This window comes from Glycine soja, chromosome 3, assembly GCF_004193775.1.
Source record: "Glycine soja cultivar W05 chromosome 3, ASM419377v2, whole genome shotgun sequence".
Taxonomy (NCBI): domain Eukaryota; kingdom Viridiplantae; phylum Streptophyta; class Magnoliopsida; order Fabales; family Fabaceae; genus Glycine; species Glycine soja.
The window spans coordinates 34,323,506-34,346,610 of NC_041004.1; the positions used below are offsets into that span (position 1 = coordinate 34,323,506).

At 33.8% G+C, this 23,105-nt stretch overlaps 1 protein-coding gene and 1 long non-coding RNA gene across 2 annotated transcripts; both read left to right on the top strand.

Moving 5' to 3' along the window:
* Positions 1–168: 168 nt before the first annotated feature.
* On the top strand, positions 169–2,774 carry LOC114406546 (hydroquinone glucosyltransferase-like). Its single transcript, XM_028369278.1, has 2 exons — positions 169–751; positions 1,715–2,774. Exons 1-2 carry the CDS (start codon positions 250–252, stop codon positions 2,641–2,643), a joined length of 1,431 nt encoding a protein of 476 aa, XP_028225079.1. The 5' UTR covers positions 169–249; the 3' UTR covers positions 2,644–2,774.
* Positions 2,775–7,622: 4,848 nt separating this feature from the next.
* Positions 7,623–11,609, top strand: LOC114405497. The gene is made up of 2 exons (XR_003665246.1): positions 7,623–7,892; positions 11,305–11,609. It is a non-coding gene; the product is annotated as an uncharacterized LOC114405497 (long non-coding RNA).
* The last annotated feature ends 11,496 nt before the right edge of the window (positions 11,610–23,105 follow it).

A 23,105-nucleotide genomic window follows, 5' to 3' on the forward strand; every position in this document is an offset into this window, starting at 1 on the left:
TTATTACAGCTTTCTAAAACAGAGAGTTTATCTCAATTAATTGAACAAAATATTTAAATATTATAAATATTTTTATATTTATTTTTTATTCTTATCGATAAAAAAAAAAAAAAAACATTACAGCTTTCCGAAGAACTAGACAATTAGCTGTTTATTGATCTTTTCATATACATTAACCCATCAATCTTTCATAAACAAACACCATTGAAATTAAAGCACCAAGCCAAGTAAAATCCAAGATCTAAGGAAATGAGAACTCACTTAGTAGTAGTTTCTGTTCCTGTTATTAGCCATCAAATAGCAATTTCTGAATTCTGCAAGAGACTCCTTCAGCTCCATCCCACCATTAGAATCACCTTCATCATTCCAGTGCTAGAGTCTCTTCCAAATGCCTCCAAATCCATCATTGTTTCTCTTTCAGCCCTAGACATAGAAACCATTACTCTTCCTCCAGTGAACTTGCCACAAGAGATCACTGTTCCAGCTCTCAAACTTCCACTTGCAATGTCTCTTTCTCTGCCTTCTATCCACGATGCATTGAAGTCAATCACGTCAACTTCACACGTTGTTGCTATAGTTGCAGATTATTTTGCCTATGAACTGCTCCCATTTGCTAAGGAACTTAAGATTTTATCATACGTATTTTTTCCTACAGCGGCAACAATAATTTCACTTTGTTTACATTCATCAACGCTGCATGAAACAATTTCTTGTGAATACAAAGAGCTGCAAGAACCAATCAAGATCCCAGGTACGAGCAAATTTTTAGAGTACTCTTTTGAAACTTCTGACAGTTTGTTTTTTTTTTTTTATAAAAAAAAAATTACATTTGAGTCATAACTACTATTCATTAGGAATAAGATTTTTTTGGAATGAAGACATATCTATTGAGGATTGAAAATATTTTCCTAAGTTTTGGGACAATGATGCAATACAGGTCTGAAAAAATGATCGGGTCGATGACATTATTTGCTTCAAATTTTAATTTCTTTATTACTTAGATATTATAAATCATGTATATAAATAAGACTAAACCTACCTACTTTTCAAAAAGATTGAAATAATAATTTTCTTAAAGAAAAAACATTATGTGAGTTAAATTTTCTCTAATTCTTTAATATATAACCATGAACTTATCAAGATTAGTCCAACTTGTGGGGTTCAATCCTTTTATAACTTAGGTTCCTTGTTGCAAGACGTTTACGTTTATGGATCTAAGATTTTCTTTACTCTGAATATTATATCAAAGTTGGCGGTTACCAAACATTATTATTATTATTATTATTATTATTATTATTATTATTATTATTATTATTATTATTATTATTATACACTCCTTATTTTTACTCACGTTCTTATGCTTTGATAAATATCAAGTTGCAATTGATTTATATCAATTAAGATTCTTTCTTGGTTAGAACAAAAATCTTAATCCATTGCTCATCAAAGAAGAACCTTGGCTTAGATCAATTGCAACTTACTCATATAATCGGTCCAATAATTTCTCTACATCACATTAGACAAATTCATAGGTAAGCCTGCCTTGACCCGCTAAATTTTTAAGATAAATTATTTATAAACTTTAACTTTCATTATAAAAATATACAGTCGCATAAATAATATTTTATTAATGTAACCATTTATGTTAATATTTTTTAATAAGTTTGTAATTTTTATTCTCTTGTATCTTTTTTTCTGGATCTTTTCCGGCTAGGTTGTATACCAATTCACGGTAGGGATCTACCAACCTCACTTCAGGATAGGTCAAGCGAAAATTACAAGCATTTTCTTCTACGGTCCAAAGCACTACGTCTTGCTGATGGTATCTTGGTCAATAGCTTTGTGGAATTGGAAGCTAGGGCATTCAAAGCCATGATGGAAGAAAGCAAGAGTAACCCTTCAGTGTACATGGTAGGACCTATTGTAAAAAATGTTTGTGACACCACTCACAATAATAATACTAATAATAATATCAATGGGTCACATTGTTTAGCATGGTTAGATGAGCAAACACCTAACTCTGTGGTGTTTGTCTCATTTGGTAGTGGGGGCACAATCTCTCAACACCAAATGAATGAGCTAGCATTGGGATTGGAACAAAGTTCCCAAAAGTTTGTGTGGGTTGTGAGAGAACCAAATGACTTACCTAGTGCTAATTATTTTGGAGGTTCCTCATTAGGACAAGACCCTTTGAGTTTTCTACCAAATGAGTTTATGGAGAGGACCAAAGGCCAAGGTTTGGTGATTCCATTTTGGGCACCCCAAGTTGAGATCCTTGGTCACAAAGCTATTGGTGCATTCCTTACTCAATGTGGTTGGTTTTCTACCCTTGAGTCTGTGGTGAATGGGGTGCCAATAATAGTTTGGCCACTCTTTGCTGAGCAGAGAATGATTGCAACAATTCTAGTTGATGACCTCAAAGTGGCTATAAGGCCAAAGGCTAATGAGAGTGGCATTGTGGAAAGGTGTGAAGTTGCCAAAGTGGTGAAGAGCTTATTGGTTGGTAATGAAGGAATGAGAATTCGTAATAGAATGGAAGTGATGCAAGATGCTGGTGCTAGTGCAATTAAAAATAATGGATTTTCCACAACAACATTGTCTCAATTGGCCACAAAATGGAAGAATATGGGAGGCTGCAAGTAAAATATTTCATGATATTTCTGCAAATATGACTGTTGTTTTTCTTTACGTTGTTCTTTGCTAATTGTAACTTCCGCATAAATAATTGAAGAGAAATCCTATTTGTCACGAAAATAAATTGGACGAATGCAATACACCCCTTCCCATACTTCACTCACTCCTCCTCCAGCCCGGTCTTCCAGTTAGGAAGTTAGGAAATGGTTTTTTTTTTTTTTTTTCTTGTAAAAATCGAAGACAATATTAAAGGATTTATAACACTCACCTATCATATTCAATCAATTAAACTAAATTCCTTTAATAAAAGTGTGGAAAAAGAATATTCACAAGAATTGGTTTGTCTTAAGAGTGGTTCTACATACTGTGATTGCTTCATTAAAGAACTCCTGCAAAGGAAAAATAAGAACCATTCCCATGGAATAAGAACTCATCAAAGATAAAGCAAAAGAGACGATCTTAATTAAAAGAAAAAAATACTAAAATTCTTACATTTAATGTAACATGATAGGATTTCAAAAAATAAATTAAGAATTCAAGAAAAAAAGTACACTATTCAAGATACTTCAAGACTTAAATGATTTTTTACACTATTCATGATACTTCAAGACTTAAATGATTTTTTTTTTGTTTTGGAAGGCAAATATGAATTTGTATTAGGCTTAATTACAAATTTTACAATCAAACTTTTAATATTTTATAAATTTTACTACTCATGTCTTATTTTTTACAAATATTATCACTCAACTTTTATAATTTTTATGAATTTTACCACTTAAATTTTTTTCAACGAATTTTATCATCTAATTTTTAATATTTTACAAATTTTATCATCCAAATTATTTATTTTTGCATATTTTATTATTATGTTAGTAACAAAACGATGTAAAAAGTCATTTTCTAAATTTTTGTACATCGGTTATGGTTATAATCAATATAAAAAAGTGACTTTCTACATTGATTATAGTTATAACCAATGCAAAAAGTTATTTTTCTACATTTAATATAATTACAATCGATGTCAAACATCAAAATCATCTATTTTTGGTAAATAGTTTTCGAAACCACCTAGTTCGATATATAATTTTACAAAATCACCAAATTTGGTATTAAAAAAAATCCATCAGCAATAGTAAAACACGCAAAAATTGATAACTTAGATAGTAAAATTCGCAAAAATAAAACTTGGATACTAAGGGGGTATTTGATTTGGTTGTTTTCTGTTTTCATTTTCACTGAAAATAGAAAATGGTGATGGAAATGTGTTTGGTTGGATTTCTGTTTTCATTTTCAGTTAAAATATTTTCCCAAACGAACCAAAAATTGGAAACAATAAAATCTCGTTTTTAGTTAAAACCAGGAATCTCATTTTGGGTAAAATGAAAATGCAGTGACAATGAATATAATTTTAAACAAATCTGAAAATACATTTTCTTTTGAAAACGCATTTCCAATGTTTTTATTTTTTGAAAGCAGAAAACAAGAATTCAAATCAAACATGTTTTCAGAATTCTAATCTTTTGAAAATAAAAACAATTTTCAGAAAATGAAAACAAGAAATGAAAACAAACAATAAAAATGCAAACCAAACGTACCCTAAAATTTATAAAATAATGAAAGTTGAGTAATAAAATTTACAATTAAGCCCTTGTATTAATAGAGAGAAGAGTTAATAATAAAAAAAAGCAAGATGTACATTAAGATAGGTATAAGGTGGGGGTTGGATGGTTAAAGAAGAAGGGAAAAATGAAATGTTACGGGTTCAATTTCTTAGCTAACAAAAATTAACACTACTATCAATTAACATTTATCGATGAAAAAAATTAAGATATTATAGCCCAATAGAATCCAAAAGGGACTTAAATTAAAAAAAAATGTCCCTCTAGTCAAGGAAATGAAAGTCCTCGTAGAGCACCAAAACTATACTGTCTATAAGCCATCCCAAAGGTTGAGAGCACTATGATGAGAAGAATGTGTTCTCTTTCATAATGACAAATGAAAGGGAAAAAGAATGATCTTAAAGATAACACAAAATGTTGCCCTTTTCCCTCCTATTAATTACATTTCAATTCCATTAAACTAATTTTTTCTTCTTCTTTTTGTGTGCTAAACTATGCTAGTAGTCTTAAAATTTACCACCAAACACATAGATCAACTAGTAAGAGTTGTTCCAACTTAACTCGACATTTCTATACAAACAACAAATATCATCAAATTTCAAATAATTAGGATACCACTAAAAAAATGGTAGTACTATCAAGTCAACATTAATTTTATCGGGTTCATATTTTTTTATCCCTTGACTTTTTTTGAATTTCACTTTTATTCCCTAAATAATATATATTGACTGATTTTAGCCCTTATACTTTTTCCATTAAAATTTTCTTATCTTTATCATCAAGTATCATCGTTAAGTGATGACATAAAAGTCACATTAACGAAGGAGGATCTAATCATTAAGTGATAACATAATATTCACGTGTAAATTTGGTAAATTAGATTTTTAGTCTATCATTTTTTTTCGTAAAATTCACTTTAAGTCTCTCAACATTATTCAATTTTAGTCTTCCATCTTTTCATGAAATTCACTTCTAATTCTTTAATTAATATTTTTTTAACCAATCATAATCACTTAAATATGTTTGTCATTATGTTTAGCTCTACCATCAAATATCTAAATTAAATGATAATGTCACACATGGATTCCAATTAAGCTATTAGTTTGACATAACACTCATATAATAAAATGTTATTGGTTTGAGATATTTTCTAATCGAAGAGGATATATATATAAATGTAAAACTGGTTCATATCTACAAATTCCATCTTCAAACTTTAAAAAGTAAATTCTTATAGAGAAGAGACAAAATTCACATGTGTGTTTAAGATTTAAGGAACAAATTCTTTTATATAAAAATACAGGAACTTTCATCACATTGACCGACAATATAATAACTAAAACCATGTTTTCCCAAATCTTATTAATATAACTATGCACTATGCTAATAATTTCTCTCCATATATATATACTAGTTTCTTTTACCCGCGCAATGGAGTTGAAGTTCTTTCAAAAAAAAAAATAATAAGTGACGGATTCTAATACTCATAGAAAATTTTCAATCTTTTGTAACACAATCAAAATCATGTTTCTTGTCACAACTTGTAATGACTAACTACATATACTATTCGAGTGTAATGGGTTTATTTTCAATATACTTTCATTTTTTTTTTCTTTTACAATTTTTTTATAGTCTGAATGAAAGAAAAAGTGCTAAAAAGTAGTCAGAATTTTCATTTTTTCATACCAAATCCAAATTTAAGAATGAAACATTTTAGTATAAAAATATTAAAATTTAATGTAATCCCAATTCTAAAAAGTTATAAATATACATTTTTAATTTTGTTGTAAAACTTTTAAATCAATCAGTGAATTTTGTCTCGAACAAAACGTTATCCTACAAACATAAACGCACACATAGTTGATAGTAAATACAAAGAAAATATGAAAAATACAAAAAAAAATATTATAAAAACCTTGCATACCTAGTAGCAACAATGCTGAAAGTAGAAAATAATAGAGAAGATTAAAAATAAATAAATCATCTTGTAGGATCTTATTTATATGAGAAAAAAGTTGTAACGGCTGAAAAAATTAATTTAATCATTGTTAATAAAAAAATTTAACGGTTACGAAAACATTATTAATAAAAATTACATGATTAAATTTTCTTGATTATTATTTAATAATTGTTTTAAAAAATTTATGTTTTTTGTTCCGTTTCATTAGATAACATTCATACATGTCTTTAATACATTTTATGAAATAGTAACGTATGATTATAAGTTGAGTAACAATCATTTATTTTCAACTGATTATTCAGAATGCTACCAATTTAAAATTTTATTTGCAAATTATCTTTAACTAATTAATGATATTAAATAATTGCATTAATTATATTGTACTTACAACATGAGGGTCGTCATAAACAATATGGACTCCTCGATCTCCCACATTATCAGACTTATAGGTGTTCTCTAACGGGGAACTTGAAGGAGGATATGCAAAAAACAAAAGATAATTTTGACGCTCAAGTATGATAAGTACGTGAGGAAGTTAAGAATGAATCAAAAGGATAGATATATCCTGATTTTTATAGTATTGGATAAGAGCCTAGATTTCTTGATTGTCAGGGTTGTTATAGTAGAATAATAATCCTTATGAATAAATTGTATCCACTAGATAAGTGGAGTGGTTGTAATTTGAAAAGATGATAATAACATTATCATGCTCCTATTCCATGACTTACGTGTATATTTCACTGTCAGGTCACTTGCCACATTAATTTGTGGACCCCAGACAATACATATATAAATATAAAATAATGAACCAACTTTTTCACTATCTTATAAATGTTGCAAAATGAGAAGAATCTAAAACAAATAATATAGATATATCACACAACAAATTAAGTTTAATCAACAATGAAAATACCATTAACTATATGAATTTTAAATTAGAACACACATAAAAAAATTACAAACAACATTTAAAATAAAAAATTATGATGTCATGACCATCATGATTGCTACTACAAAATGATTCCAATGTGATTGTTGTTATCAACCAATGTGATTGTTGTGATCATTGTTGTTATCAACCAATGTGATTCCAATAAAAATTACAAACAACATTTAAAATAACAACCAATGTGATTGTTGTTATCGTTGTTGTTATCACCACTACTACCATAATCGATGTCATGACCATCATGATTGCTACTACAAAATGATTCCCCAATATATATATTAGCATCTACATAATCTTTTTAAGGTATATTCCTCTTGCTTTATTGTAGCGAAATAATATCCCCTGAATAATGTCTAATAATAATTATTATTGCTGTTGTTGTTGTTAGACCGTAATTTTGTTCGGATCCAAAAACAAAAAAAAATAGAGAAAGCAAAAGAAAGAAAGAAAACATGCAAAAGAAAAAAAGAATAAGAATAAAAAAGAAAGAAAACATGCAGTAACAAAAAGAAAGAAAGAAAGAAAGGAGAAAAAAAATAATGCATTTTGTGGTTTATTGGACCCTCAAAGAGAATCCATTAGGTAAAAAAAGAGCACAAGATAAAAGCCAAAAAAAGGAAGTTCTCTGAAAAATCAATGCACAGAGGAGGCATGGGTCTCGAGGGTAGAAAACGGTTCAACCGACGACGCCATTTGGCAATTCTTTCAGAGAAGGAAGAAGGGTCCCCAGGTATTCCTCATTCCCTTCACGGTCTCTTTTCCACGTTTTGGTTTCTTCTTTCCCTTCAATCTCATTTTTCATCTTCTTCCTCTCTGTTTCTTTTTGTTTCTTCTCCTTTTTTTCTTCATATCACCGCACCACCCTCTGTGGTGACTCCACTATGGCCGCTGGCGACAGAGTCTAATTTTTTTCCTTCTTATTCCTTTATTTTGTTTGGTTGTTCAAGTGCTTCTCCTTTGATGCGTTTTTGTTTTTTTTTCCTTTTCTTTTGCCAACTCTAGTGAGGCTGTGGTGTCCCTGTTCATGCCACTGCCACCATTTGTCCCTATCCCGTGGTAGCTTCGCACCTGTGCGTCCTTCGCCGGTGTAGTTAAAGGCCCCATCACCTTGGTTATTTTCATTTTTTTCTCGTTTTTTGTTTGCACCACCGCAAAACCTCTGTTGTCATCAGCCCCCCGCCGCCCCTGTGGCGGTCTCGTATTGCCAGGCCCTACACTAGCAGTAGCGAGGGCGGCGCACCACCCTCTGTGGTGGTTTCCCCTTTGGTCGCGCCATTCTCTGTGTGAGGCAACTAGGGTTTTCCAACCCGATTGCATAATCACAGGTTGGGTCGAGTCACCCTGGCCTGATTCCAACCCAACCATAAAAAAAACAAAAACATACAAAAAAAGAACTCAACAACAACAATTTCTGTTTACACCGCCTTTTTAATACATGCACTTTTTTTCGTTTTGGGCCTAGTCCATTTTTGCAAAGTCTGTAATAAGATGAAAATGCTATTCACACCACGTTTGTTCATACATGTACTTTTCTGGTTTGGGCCTAGCCTATTTTTGCAAAGTCTGTAATGAGATGAAAACGCTATTCACATCACGTTTTCATATGTGCACTTTTTTTGTTTTGGGCCTTGCCCATTTTTGTAAAGTCTGAAATAAAATGAACATAACCATTTACACCCATTTTCTTAACACATGCACCTTTTTCATTTTGTGTCCAACCCATTCTTTTGTGAAGTCTGAAATAAAATAAAATTGATGATTACACTCCTTTCTTTATATGTGCACACCTACCACTTAGGATGGTGACTAGGCCCTCCACGTCAGCACTCCATCAATGTTAACAAAGTCCAAGTCAACCCTTTGACTTTAAAAAAAAAGAAGAAAAAAAAGATAATTATAAATATTAGTGGATAACTCTTTTTTATTTTATTTCTTTATGGTTTCTATCGTTTATTTTATTCTTCAATGTGTTTTTTTAATCATTGTCTAGCTAGTTAGTTTAATTCATAATGCATTGCAAATATCTCATTAATCATTTTAGTTTCCTTTATGTTTTAATCTCACATCCTTAATTACTAAGTGTACTCCTCACTTCTATTCTATCCCTTTCTATTCCCATTCTTTTTATCTGATTTCATAGCACTATGTCAATTATTTATTTATTTTTACAAATCCGCATTAGCATTCTTTAGCACACGCTTACACTATGTGCACTCCATGCTGGGTTTCCGACTTGCTTGGTGGTGTTTCAATGACGTGTGAGTAAATTTTGTGAATGATATGATGGGTCTTCAACTTGTTTGAGTTCACAAAGTTTACCATATAACTAAAGTCTTTTCCAAAAAGGTAACATTCTCAAATAAATGATCTCTCAATTCTCCTTTTTCATGTTACACACATTCCATGCTGGGTCTCCGACTTGATTGGCAGTGTTTCAATAAAGTTTGAGTAAATTTTGTGAATCCCATACTGAGTCTCCGACTTGCTTGGCTTCACAAAGTTTACCACAAAACCCAAAACTTTCAAAAGAAAATAAAATAAAATAAAATCAACTCAACACACAAACGTTTTTTTTCTACGAAGAACTACTTAAGTCTGATTTCCTCATTGCACTTGGGGATACGTAAGAGCGAGGGAAAATCCTTTGTCGACCCAAAAAAACTAAAAAAATAAAATCCTTTTTTAAAAATTAAATATAAAAATAAAAATTTTATTTTCTTTTCTAAATAAAAAAATAATAATATAATAAAATATAATTCATGTTTTCAAGGGGAAGATAAATAATTAAAAGTCACTTTATTTTAAGCACACTCAATTAAAGGTTGTTGTCTTCATGATGGACGTGTGAGGTGCTAACATATTCCCATGCGTAAACGACTCCCGAATCCTTTTTCTCAAACCGTAGACCATTCCTTATCCTTTTTAGGTTTTCCCAACATTTTTCTTAAATAAACGTTGGTGGCGACTCCTCAAGTTTCTTTTTTAAAAAAAAATTATTTATTTATCTGAATATTTTATTTCGTCATCCCATCGTGGCCCATGCTGCGATAGATGGCGACTCCATTGGGGACTCATTAGAGAGTTAAGTCATTTGATTGAGTGTGCAATTTTATCATGACTTTTTCTTTATTTATTTTCCCTCTCTTTTATCCCTGCGTTGTGCTTCTGTTCGTTAAAGTTTCATTTCGCTATCGTTCTTTTGCGGTTTTGCTTCGATCTCATTTCCTTTATTCTTTGTTTCGCTCATGCTTGTATATAACCTTTGCTACGTTGTTACTTCTTGGTGTGTATCCTTGTATCTATTACCTTCATAGTTAGAAATGAATTGTGGCATTGAATCCTAGGGTAGACGACATGTGCTATAGTTGTTGTATCTGCCTGTGAATTTTCTGGTTGTTTTGCAAGTGGGTTTGGGTAATTCTTAGGTTGCTCCTTTCACAAATAACACCTACACTTTTGCACACACTTTAAGATATTGGGTCATATACCCGAGTATGTGTGAGCCATAGGGAGTGAAGGTCGATTTGTGGTCATGCTGAGTCTCTGACTCACTAGATGATAGTGAAGCCTCATCTAGAGTTTTTCTCTTTTGGTGATACATTAGTGTTGGTAGTCCCTATCGCCATAATGTTGTTTCCTAAGAGGATGATATCTCTAGAGGCTAGTGAGGTTACATTAAACTACCCTTGGAAGTTTTCACTGGATAGTGAACTTTTAGACCCATTCTGTTTGGTTCCTGAATTAGGGACATAGAGCAGACTCACCTTGTCTTGTTTCCTTGATCGCATCATGCATCTCTTCATAGCATTATGATGGATATATCATTCCTGCATTCATCATTTATCATATTCATGCACCGCATTTGTATAAGTCATTGCATTTCCAAACATATTCATTTAGCAGGTTTTTTGTTCAGACAATTACATACATTTTATTGTCATTATTCGCATGTTATGTTCACTCATGCATGATCTTGACATATAGTTGTTCATGCCTTTCATTTTCCTCTGCATCACCAAAAAAGTCCTTTCTCCTGAGAATGATTGCAATGTTAGTAAGAAATGGTGGTCTTTCGGGCGATCTCATAAATACATTTGTCTTGCATAACAAAAGTATGTCTTGATCATTCATCTCTATGATAGGTTGCTGAATTATTGACAATCAAAATTTCTATTCCTTGGAACATGGGGTCGAACCAAGCATAGTCTTTTACGAAAGCTTTTTATCAAGTCAAGGTATAAGTGTGGAAGTAGCCAACTTGAGAAAGTTGGGGCAGAAGATGGATTGGGTTTACATAGCCTCTTTGACTACTACCAACATATGATTGAGCTAATGACTTAAAAAATTAGGAACCGCTGATGTGCCCATGTTTTATTTCTAGTTGCACTTTGACTCTGACAGGATGTAATAAACAATGTTGTTTTAGTGAAAATTAAAGTTGATTCAACCTTATGTTCTGTTGAGTGTTCTATGTAAAATTCGCAATACTTCAAAAACTTATCAATCACATGAATTCATGCTTATTTGTTTTTCCACATTGGTATGCATTGCTTATTACATTCTTTCCTTGAAATCAGAAAAAAAAAAGTAATCATTGTGCTAAGAAAGAAAGACTGCGCTTTACAACACCCTTACCAAACACGTGCCAAGGCAAGGAGAATGAGTGACATAAAGCAAGTACAGGAGCAAATAAAGGCCAATATGGAGGCCATGAAGGAGTAGATGACAAAAATGATGGAAGCAATGATGAGCATGAGGAAGATGATGGAGGTCAACACTGCTACAACTGTTGTTGCTAGTACTGCTACTGAAAGGGACTTGATTCACCCATCCGGGTTCAATCAAGATAGTCATCCAATCATAGATGTAGTAGGTCAAGGAGGCGAGACAGTGGCAAATCAAATGGGCCTCATTATGTCCAGGTCTAGAGTAAGTCTTCTTTTCCACCATACGGTTTGCCTCCCAATTATACGCCACCTATTATTGTATAAACTCATGGTGAGAATATCGGTAATTCCGCATCCATATTCATTGTGAATCAACAACCCCAGCCCGATCATACTCATGCCCATGTCTCTCAACCTTTGGAGGACACACATGAAGCTCCCCAAGACCACACTTTGACCGATTTCAGGGTTTATCCGGGATATACCACTAAAGGGCTTGTATTTTCTAGCGTCCTCATGCCAAATGCTGTGATGGGCCCTCAGTATCGACCACCATCATAACCCTTACATTTTGTGATGGAAGGATGACCTCTTGCTATAGTTGAAAAGAAAAAAATTGATCACATAGAGGAGAGGCTGAGGGCCATTGAAAGAGTAGGAAATTATCGCTTTGTGGACATGTCAGAATTATGCTTGGTACCTAACGTGGTTATTCCTTCGAAGTTCAAGGTGCCAGATTTTGATAAGTACAAAGGAACCACTTGCCCAAAGAATCACTTGAAAATGTACTACAAGAAGATGTGAGCATATGCGAAAGATGAAAAGCTGCTGATGCATTTCTTCCAAGAGAGTCTCGCTGGGGCAGCTATTACCTAGTATACTAACCTGGAACCTTCTCGGATCCACTCCTGGAAGGACCTAATGGATGCCTTCATTAGGCAATATCAATATAACTCTGATATGGCTCCAGATAGAATGTAGCTACAAAATATATGCAAGAGAGACAACAAATCTTTCAAAGAATACGCTCAAAGGTGAAGAGATTTGGCAAATCAAGTAGTTTCCCCGATGACGGAGAGAGAGATGATAACAATGATAATGAACACACTGTTGATGTTCTACTATGAGAAGATGGTAGGTTACATGCCTTCAAGTTTTACAGATCTAGTGACTATCGACGAGAGAATTGAAGCAGGTCTAAGGAAAGGGAAATTTAATTATGTTGTTTCTGTGAATCCTGGTAATGGGGGACTCGGAAGGAGTGATGAGAGGAATAAGGAAGGAGAAACTCATGTTGTGGCTGCAATGCCGGCGTGGCCAAACTTTCCACTAGCCCCTTATAATCCCATGTAGCAATATCCTCCACCCTACCAACTAGAGGAATAAGGAAGGAGAACCTCATGTTGTGGCTGCAATCCTTAACAATATCACTACTCAGTCAATATCAGTCTTTCCCATTACCCACCACCCTACCAACCAAGAACACCCAATCAGCCACAAAGATCGCCCCTAAATCGGCCACAAAATCAACTCGTTGCACATCCAAGACCAAACACCACCCTTAATACCAACCAAAACACCAATAGGGGAAGGAATTTCCCAAAAAAGAAGCTTGAAGAATTCACCCCAATCCCGATGTCATATTCTGACTTACTCTCGTATTTTCTCAATGATGCAATGGTAGCCATAAGCCTAGCAAAGATCCCTCAACCTCCATTTCCCCAAGGATACAACTCGAATGTGACATGTGTTTATCATGGGGGAGTTTTGGTGCATTCCATAGAGCACTGTATGACCCTGAAACATAAAGTGCAAAGTCTGATTGATGCATACTGACTAAGATTTGAGGAGGACAATCATTTGTGAATTCTGACATCGTCAAGCGATACTATGCATGATGCTTAGGGCAATTTGAAGGTTATTGTTGGATGTCTCCAAGGACTCATTAGGATTTTTAGGTTTATGCTATTACTGTAAACAACAGTCACAATGCTAATAATATGGATGAATTTGATGTCGTTGTCTCTCATTCTCTCACAATTATATCTTTGCATATTTATTTAACTTTCACTAGAATATGAATGTACGTTGTTGGTTTTTTTGCTCATGTGACCTACGCTCTGGAGTTGATCTCGAAGTCTGCCCAATCAGAAATGACGTGTTCTACATGTTTGGTGGGGTGTTGTAAGCAATGACTAATGTTGAATAAACATTTTTTGATACTCTTTACCCCACACATATATGTACTAATAATAAAATGAATAAGAAATTAGAATTAATTAAACGTTTTTAAAACATATTTAAATATAAACATTTCAAAAGGGTAAAAGGCTCACATTCACTTTTCTAATATCATAATAAAACTTGTCCAAATAAATAATAAAATCATCTCGGCTCAAAACAAGGTCGCCCAAGACTTCATGCAATTAATATAGAAACCTATACCCCAATGTCACATCCCATCAAAGCATTGTGTTCCCGCGTCCTCTAACATGAGGTTCTTCATAGCCATCCATCCACCTACCATCTGCTCCCACGAACACAAAGTTCAAGATCATCATAGGATCCAAACACAAATAGCACACGGGGAGTGAGTTATCACATTTCTAGCTAATAGAGGAAAAATGAGACACAACTTAATTAAACATAGCTCACGTCATTCCACCACTTTGTCGCAGAATATCACATCACAACAAAACACGTCTCATTCATTTTCACATCATTCACGTACTCAAGGATCAAAACACAATATCACTAAATCAATCAATATTGATCAATACACAAGCGTTATGCAACAGATACACTAAGACTCAATCCTATATGCAATATGGTACCATGTCAGTGAAAAACCTCGTTGGGCACCTAGGAGTACATGACAAGACAATCCACACACTAGTAAGTCAGGTCACTCTCACTAGGTAAAATTATAGGGAGACCAGTCATGGCCATGCTGTTTTGCGAGAATGCTCCAGCCATGTGGGATCGGCACAGGCTTAATGGAGCACTCAAACATGGTGTATTTACCCCCAAGGCCTATACTCTAAAGAGTTCATCAGGGCTTCTCCCTCTTGATTCAGGTCCAACCCAGAAAACATTTTAGCACACAGACTCTATCTATGAACTGTACAAAACACATGACTCCTCAATTGTTCTCAAAATAATTTTATCTCATCGCGCTTATGATTAAACTTGTCGGGTCCCCATAATGGTTCCCATCACAATAATCGTCGCCCTTAAAGGGTCTTATAGTTGTGTGATTGTACGATTCATAGCTTACAACTTAATACAGACAACATCTCAATGCACATATATATTACAAGTCAATACATACTCAATTTATTACATACACTCAGTCTCAATCACAATGGTATAATCCCAAAGTAGAAAATTATCACACCTCATGAATCATATACTTTACCTATGAACTATGCAATACACACAACTACTCAATTATTTTCAAAATCATTTTAATTCGTCGTGCCTCAAATTGATTCAACTCGTCGAGTTCCCACAGTGGATCCAATCAAAATATTCATCGTGCAAAAACTTGTCACCCTTAAAGGGTCTTACAATTATGTGATTGCACAATTTATAGCTCACAACTCAACACATACAACATCTCAATACACATGTATTTCATCATTCATCACAGGTTCAATTTGTCACTTACTCACAATTTGAATCACCATTTCATAATCTTAATATAACAATTTATACAAAAAAATTTCTCACAACATGGAGAGTAAAACCCCTCAAACAATTTCACACAATCATATTAAAATCAATGAATTAAAATCATAGGTGAAAAACATGAAAACAACAAGAGCACTCAATTTTATCAACCAATTCGCATCAGGACATCAATTGGTCTGTCAAACACAACAATATTGTATTTATAATCATAAAGGAAAATTATAATTCAATAAACATCCCAAAATAAACCAAAATTTAATCCTCTAAGGATCCCTACACATGTTCATTCTAACCCAATTGCGATTAACTCATCCCTTACTTCTAAGCAGGCTCACGTGTGTATTCTGTTAGCAATAACGGTATCTCTAGCGGTTTCTTGAGACTCCTCAAGTTTTTCCTCTGGTTGCTCTACTACGGTTTTCAAGCGTTAGAGAGAAGGAAGAGAGATTGAAGCCTTCATTCCACTATCTGCGTGTCATGAGTTTTTCTCCCTCCTTAGACATTAATTTAAAAATCCCAATGATGAAGATCTGCATAAATGAATTGTGAACCTGGTGTCCAAATTTCACAAAGATCCAATGATTAACGAGTTTAGGATCGTAGTTATACTGGAACAAATTTAGTTAAATGCGGGAAAAAGAAAGCTAAGATGCGAAGGGCATTTCTCTCACCTTAGACATTTTTTTCTCAAATTCCAATGGTGAGAATGTTCGAGGATGAGTATAGCACCTGATTCTCAAATTTCACGGCTATCCAAAGGTTGATGAGTTCGGGATCGTAGTTTTATTGGGATAGGTTTTGGGTGTCTACGGGAAAAGAGAAAGCTCAGTGCGAGAGACATTTCTTCCAGCATAGACATTAGCTTAAAAATCCCAGCGCTTTTTGTGTGCAAAAATAAGTTTTGAACCATGTTTCCAAATTTCACGACAATGCAACAGTTAACGAGTCCGGGATCATCATTTTACTAACACATGTTCGAGTATATGCGGGAAAAAAAAAGGTTTTGGGAAAGGAAGAAGAGAAAACGGATTTGAGAGGAAGAGGAAGCGTAGACGTATTATCAGTCTGAAAATTGACCTAACGTGTCTCTATTTATAGCTAAGGTACTTCCAGTCTATTATTTACTCAATTTTTCTTTATTTTTATTATTTTATAAACAAGAACTCTATTTTATTTTCTATTAAATGAATCAATAAAATATCTTTTTATTTTCCTTGAAACCATGATTTTTCTAAAACTCTTTATTTTTAAATAAAAAAAATCATTTTTAATTTATTTTACGTAAAATGGGATGTTACACATTTGATTGATTATGCTTCAAATCAATAAATAATAAGTACAGACATTCATGAGACCTCATCTTATCTTTCTTAAAAGTTGTCTTTCTTAAAAAAATTTGAGAAGAGCATGAGTCATTTGGCTTAATCTGTCAATTGAAAATCCTTTAAATATTTCTTGTCCTTGTAAATTCTCTTTCGAGAACCTGCACAGTTTCTTTTATTTCTTCTTGCTAATAGGATATGACAAACGACAACAACAGATACCTCCGAACCCTACACTAGGGCAATGAAAACACCATGCATGAGCTTCAAGCGAACTCGGGGGCAAATAAGAAGCTCTCACCCGGTAGGTTGAAAACCCAAAAGGACGACCTAGGCAAAAGTTAGGGTAATAATATTAAAAAAATAATAAAAAATAAAAACAGTCAGGAGCGTGTTATCAGAGGTTTTGTCCCCAAATCCAAACTGTAAGAGTGTCTAGTCAAGATTTGAAATGAAACATGGTCATGTTTTTTCATCCCAAACACTAATTTATCCCTTGCTACCCCCTCCAAGCCAAAGCATATTTTGTTTTCTTAAAAAAATAACAAAAAACAAAACAAAAATCCTGAGTAGGAACCACCACTAAACTGGCGGGAAGAGCCATACAAACAACACATGCATGAGGTTTACTAAGCAATAGGTTGGGCAATAATGATGTTAAAAAAAAAACCAGAAAGCAAATCTGCCAAAGGCGAGTGAAGAAAAAAAACGACAAAAGTCCTCCAAATTTTACAAGGAAGGCACAAAAGTGCAATAAGGATTAATGTATAAGACAAATGGAGTAGAGTTCAACCCAAAAAGCTAAAATGAATAAAAGTACAAGTAAGGCTCTCAAGGTTCTTACTCAATATAAACCTTAAACACTATTTGAGCCTCTCCGATCCCTTCTTTCATAGCCCTCTTACCCCCTAACCACGTTACAAACCCAATAAAGTCCATGTGGATCAAGGAGTGACTAATTTACTTTTGAGTTTGGATTCTAGAATGGAAACCGCAGATGCTTGTGATTGTTAAAAAAAAAAATAAAAAAAATAAAAAAGTAGCCTCGAGGTTTGCACTTGCGCATTTAAGAAGAAAACTCTTTCGACCAATAGCTCGTGGAAGACGCCCAAAAACAATTGTGATAGTAGGATACATCTGACATTAGTCACTTACGCAGGCTCCCTAGGGTTCCTTTCGAATCCAAGGGTAGTCTTTGTTATATAAATTCTTTCGGGATCAGCCCATGTCATCAAGTTTCAGCAGGATCGATAGACCTATGGCATCACTTCATGATCTTAAATCAGGAAAGTTTCACTTGGTCATATACCAAAGTATAACAATCCATTTTCATCCTTCAATGGTGCACCCGATCGGTCCCAAAGCCTTATATTGCCTTGCTGTGCAGAATAATGGAAGTTTTTAAACAAACAGAAAGGGAGGAACCCAAGGATCAATATTTCAGTTGATTGATTAAATGTCAAATGGCTCCACTTCCATCACCCAAAAATTGTCAAGTGATTAAATCAAAACATACAATCTGAGGGAGTCCCCAAAGAGATTTGCAAAAGATAGTATGAGATTGCATGAATTATCACGTCTTTCAAAAAGAGACAATCAATCTGTGTTTTTCACAAAAAGAGGGGAAAATTGTCATGAGCATTGCACAGTTTTCATGATTCAAAACCTTTTGCATTGAATTCTTAGATACAAAGCCTACATTTACTATATTTCAAGACAAAGTTTGCATGCCTCTACATCCCAAAACTCATGCTTCATATCAGGCTATAAGTGCATAGATTTCTCTTTATATGCCAGTTTTTAGAATCCAATGTCCTATCTTTTGAGTAGCCCTCTTAAAGAGTCAACCTCTTGCTTTATTATAAGGTTGAGCCCTTGGGTACTAGTACTTATTGGCATGTTTCGTAGGACTCAACGACCTTTGCTTTATGTTTTCATATAACTTAACGTCCTCGCCTTTATGTTTCACAAGACTCAACGTCCTTGCCTTTATGCTTTCATAGGACTCAACGTCCTCGCCTTTATGTTTTCATAGGACTCAACATCCTTTGTCTTTGTGTTTTCATAGGAATCTACATCCTCGATCTTTACGTTTCGTAGGACTCAACATCCTCTGTCTTTGTGTTTTCATAGGACTCAACATCCTCTGTCTTTGTGTTTTCATAGGACTCAACATCCTCTATCTTTATGTTTCGTAGGACTCAATGTCCTCTGTCTTTATGTTTTCATAGGACACAACGTCCTCTATCTTTATGTTTCGTAGGACTCAACGTCCTTTGTCTATATGTTTCATAGGACTCAACGTCCTCTGCTTTGTGTTTCATATAACTCAAAGCCCTATGCTTTTTGTTTCATGAGACTCGTTTCCTTTCCTTGTCGTTGAACTCAAAGTTTTTTATTTTGTTGGTACACCAATTTCTTTTTTTCAAAGTTTCTTCATTCTCATGTTGTGATCTTTCGAAGAATCATCTGAACAGAATTAGTGTCTTTGTGTTTATTTATCTTTTACTTTCAATAAAAGATAAGTAAAGAGGCAGCTGTTAGATCCTATTTTTGTCCGGGTCCAAAAAAAAAAGAAAAAAAAGAAAATGTATAAAAAATGAAAAAGAAAAAAAAAAGAAGGAAAAAATAAACAAAACGTGCAGTAACCAAAAAAAGAAAGAAAGAAAAGAGAAAAAAAGAAAAAAAAAAGAAAAAATAATAATGCATTTTGTGGCTTATTGGGCTCTCAAAGAGAACTCATTAGGTAAGAAAAGAGCACAAGATAAAAGCCAAAAAAGAGGAAGGTATCTAAAAATCAATGCACAGAGGAGGCACAGGTCCCGAGGGCAGAAAACAAGTCAATCCGGTAGCGTCATTTGGAAATTTTGTCAGAGAAGGGAGAGAGATCTCCAGGTATCCCTCATTCCCTTCACTGTCTCTTTTCCCCATTTTGGTTTCTTTTTTTCCTTCACTCTCCCTTTTCATCTTCTTCTTCTCTGATTCTTTTTGTTTGTTCTCCTTCTTCTTTTTTTCTTTCTTTTTTTTCATATCACCGTGCCACCCTCCATGATGACTCCACCATGGCCGTCGGCGACATAATATGATCTTGTTTTTTTTTTCTTCTTATTCCTTTATTTTGTTTGGTTGTTCAAGTGGTTCTCCTTTGATGCATTTATGTTTTTTTTTTCTTTTGCCAACTCCGGTGAGACCGCAATGTCTCTTTTCATTTCGCCGCCACCATTTTCCGCTATCCCGTGATAGCTTCGCACCTGTGGGTCCTTCGTCGGTGTCGTTAAGGGCCCTATCACTTTTGTTTTTTTTTTCATTTCATTTCTCTTTTTTTGTTTGCACCACCGTGAAACCTCCGCTTTCGTCACGCCTCCATCACCCTTGTGGCGGTCTCGTATTGTTAGGCCATGCATTAAAGGTGCCGGGGGCAACATGCCACCCTCCGTGGTGGTTTCCCCTTTGATCGTGTTGTTTTCTGTGTGAGGCAACTAGAGTTTTCCAATCTTGTTGCATAATCACGGGTTGGGTCAGGTCACCCTAACCCGGTTCCAACCCAACCCTATAAAAAATAAAAAAAATAAAAACGTACAAAAAAACTCAACAACAATAATTGTTGTTTACACCACCTTTGTAGTACATGCACTTTTTTGTTTTGGGCCTAGCCTATTTTCGCAAAGTCCATAATAAGATGGAAATGCTATTCACACCACGCTTTTCATGCATGCACTTTTTTGGTTTGGGCCTAGCCCATTTTTGCAAAGTATGTAATAAGAAAGAAACGTTATTCACACCATGTTTATTCATACGTGCACTTTTTTTGTTTTGGGCCTAGCACATTTTTGTGAAATCTGAAATAAAATGAACACAATATTTACACCCCTTTTCTTAACACATGCACCTTTTTCATTTTGGACCTATCCAGTTTTTTTTGTGAAATCCTAAATAAAATAAAATTGATGGTTACACTCCTTTCTTTATATGTGCAGCCCTGTCATTTAGATGGTGACTAGGCCCACCATGTCAGCACTTTGTCAGTGTTGACTAAGTCCATGATGTAAGTTCCATTGGAGCTTGTAGGCCTAGGATCTTCTCCATCAATGGATTCCTTTGCTTCTTGGAAGATGAATGGCAACAGAATGGAGAAGGAAGAGAGAGAGGAGACGCCACTTCAAGGAGAAGATGAGTCTAGAAGAAGCTCACTACCATAGGAGGCCATGAATAAGAGCTTAGAGGAAGAAGGAGATGAATGAAGGGAGAGGGAGAGAAGAGCACGAAATTTTGTGCTCTAAAAGAGCTCTGAAATTTAAAGTTTAATATTCAAATGATCAAAGTTCAAAAAAATGCACACACATGACCTCTATTTATAGCCTAAGTGTCACACAAAATTGGAGGGAAATTTGAATTTCAATTCAAATTTCACTTGAAATTGAAATTGAATTTGTGGAGCAAAAATTTCACTAATTATGATTAGTGAATTTTAGTTATGGTTCAGCCCACTAATCCAAGATCAATTCCAAGATTCTCCACTAAGTGTGCTTAGGTGTCATGAGGCATGTAAAGCATGAAAGACATGCACAAAATGTGACTATATGATGTGGCAATGAGGTGTAGTAAACAAATGCTCACCTCCCCCTCTAAAATTTAATTGGATTGGGCTTCTACCAATTCAATTAAATTTTATTTCCCAACACACACATCAAATATTCACTTAGTGCATGTGAAATTACAAAACTACCCCTAATACAAAAACTAGTCTAGGTGCCCTAAAATACAAGGACTGAAAAAAGCATATATTTCTAGGGTACCCTACCTCCATTATGGAGCCCTAAATACAAGGCCCAAAATTAATGAAACCTTAATCTAATATATACAAATATAAGTGGGCTCATACTTAGCTCATGGACCTGAAATCTACCCTAAGGCTCATGAGAATCCTAGGGTCTTCTCTTGCATCTTTGATCCAATCTTCTTGGAGTCTTCTATCCAATGTCCTTGGGGGGTAAGATTGCATCAGTCTAAGTCAACCCTTTGACTTTAAAAAAAAAAAGAAAAAAGAAAAAAGAATAATTATAAATATTAATGAATATCTCTTTTTTTATTTTATTTCTTTATGGTCTCTATCGTTTATTTTATTCTTCAATGTGTTTTTTTAATCATTGTCTAGCTAGTTAGTTTAATTAATAATGTATTGTAAATATCTCGCTATTCATTTTATTTTGCCCTATGTTTTAATCTCGCATCCTTAATTACTAAGTGTACTCCCCACTTCTATTCTATCTCTTTCTATTCTCATTCTATTTATCTGATTTCAAAGTCTCATGTCAATTATTTATTTATTTTTGCAAATTAGCATTAGCATTCTTTAGTACACTCTTACACTATGTGCACTTCATGCTGAGTCTCTGACTTGTTTGGTGGTGTTTCAATAATGTGTGAGTAAATTTTGTGAATAACATGCTGGATCTCCGACTTACTTGAGTTCACAAAATCTACCACATAACTAAAGTTTTTTCCAAAAAGGTAACATTCTCAAATAAATTATCACTCAATTCTCCTTTTTCATGTTACACGCACTTCATGCTGGGTCTCCGACTTGCTTGACTTCACAAAATTTACTACAAAACCCAAAATATTTAAAAAATAAAATAAAATCAACTCAACACACAAATACATTTTTTTTCTACAAAGAAGTATGTAAGCATGACTTTCTCATTGCACTTGGGGATACGTAGGAGCGAGGGCAAATCCCTTGTCGACCCAAAAAAACTAAAAAATAAAATTATTTTTCTAAAAAATAAATATAAAAATAAAAATTTGATTTTCTTTTCTAAATAAAAAAATAATATAACAAAATATAATTCATGTTTTCAAGGGGAAGATAAATAATTAAAAGTCACTTTATTTTTAGCACACTCAATTAAAGGTTATCGTCTTCATGACAGACGTGTGGAGTGCTAACACCTTCCTCGTGCGTAAACGACTCTCAAATCATTTTTCTCTAATCGTAGATCATTCCTTATCCTTTTTGGTTTTTCCGAAGTTTTCCTTAAATGAACGTTGGTGGTGACTCTCCAATTTTTTTTGTTTTTTTGGAAATTTACTTATTTTTCTGAATATTTTATTTCACCGTCTTGTCGTGACCCACGTTGCGAAAATAATAATAATAATAAAATCTCCTAAATAGATATGAAAAACGTGGGTAGTAGACGAAAGAAAAAGTGGTTGGCAAAAGAACACTAGTGATCAATAATAATAATAATATTCATTTAT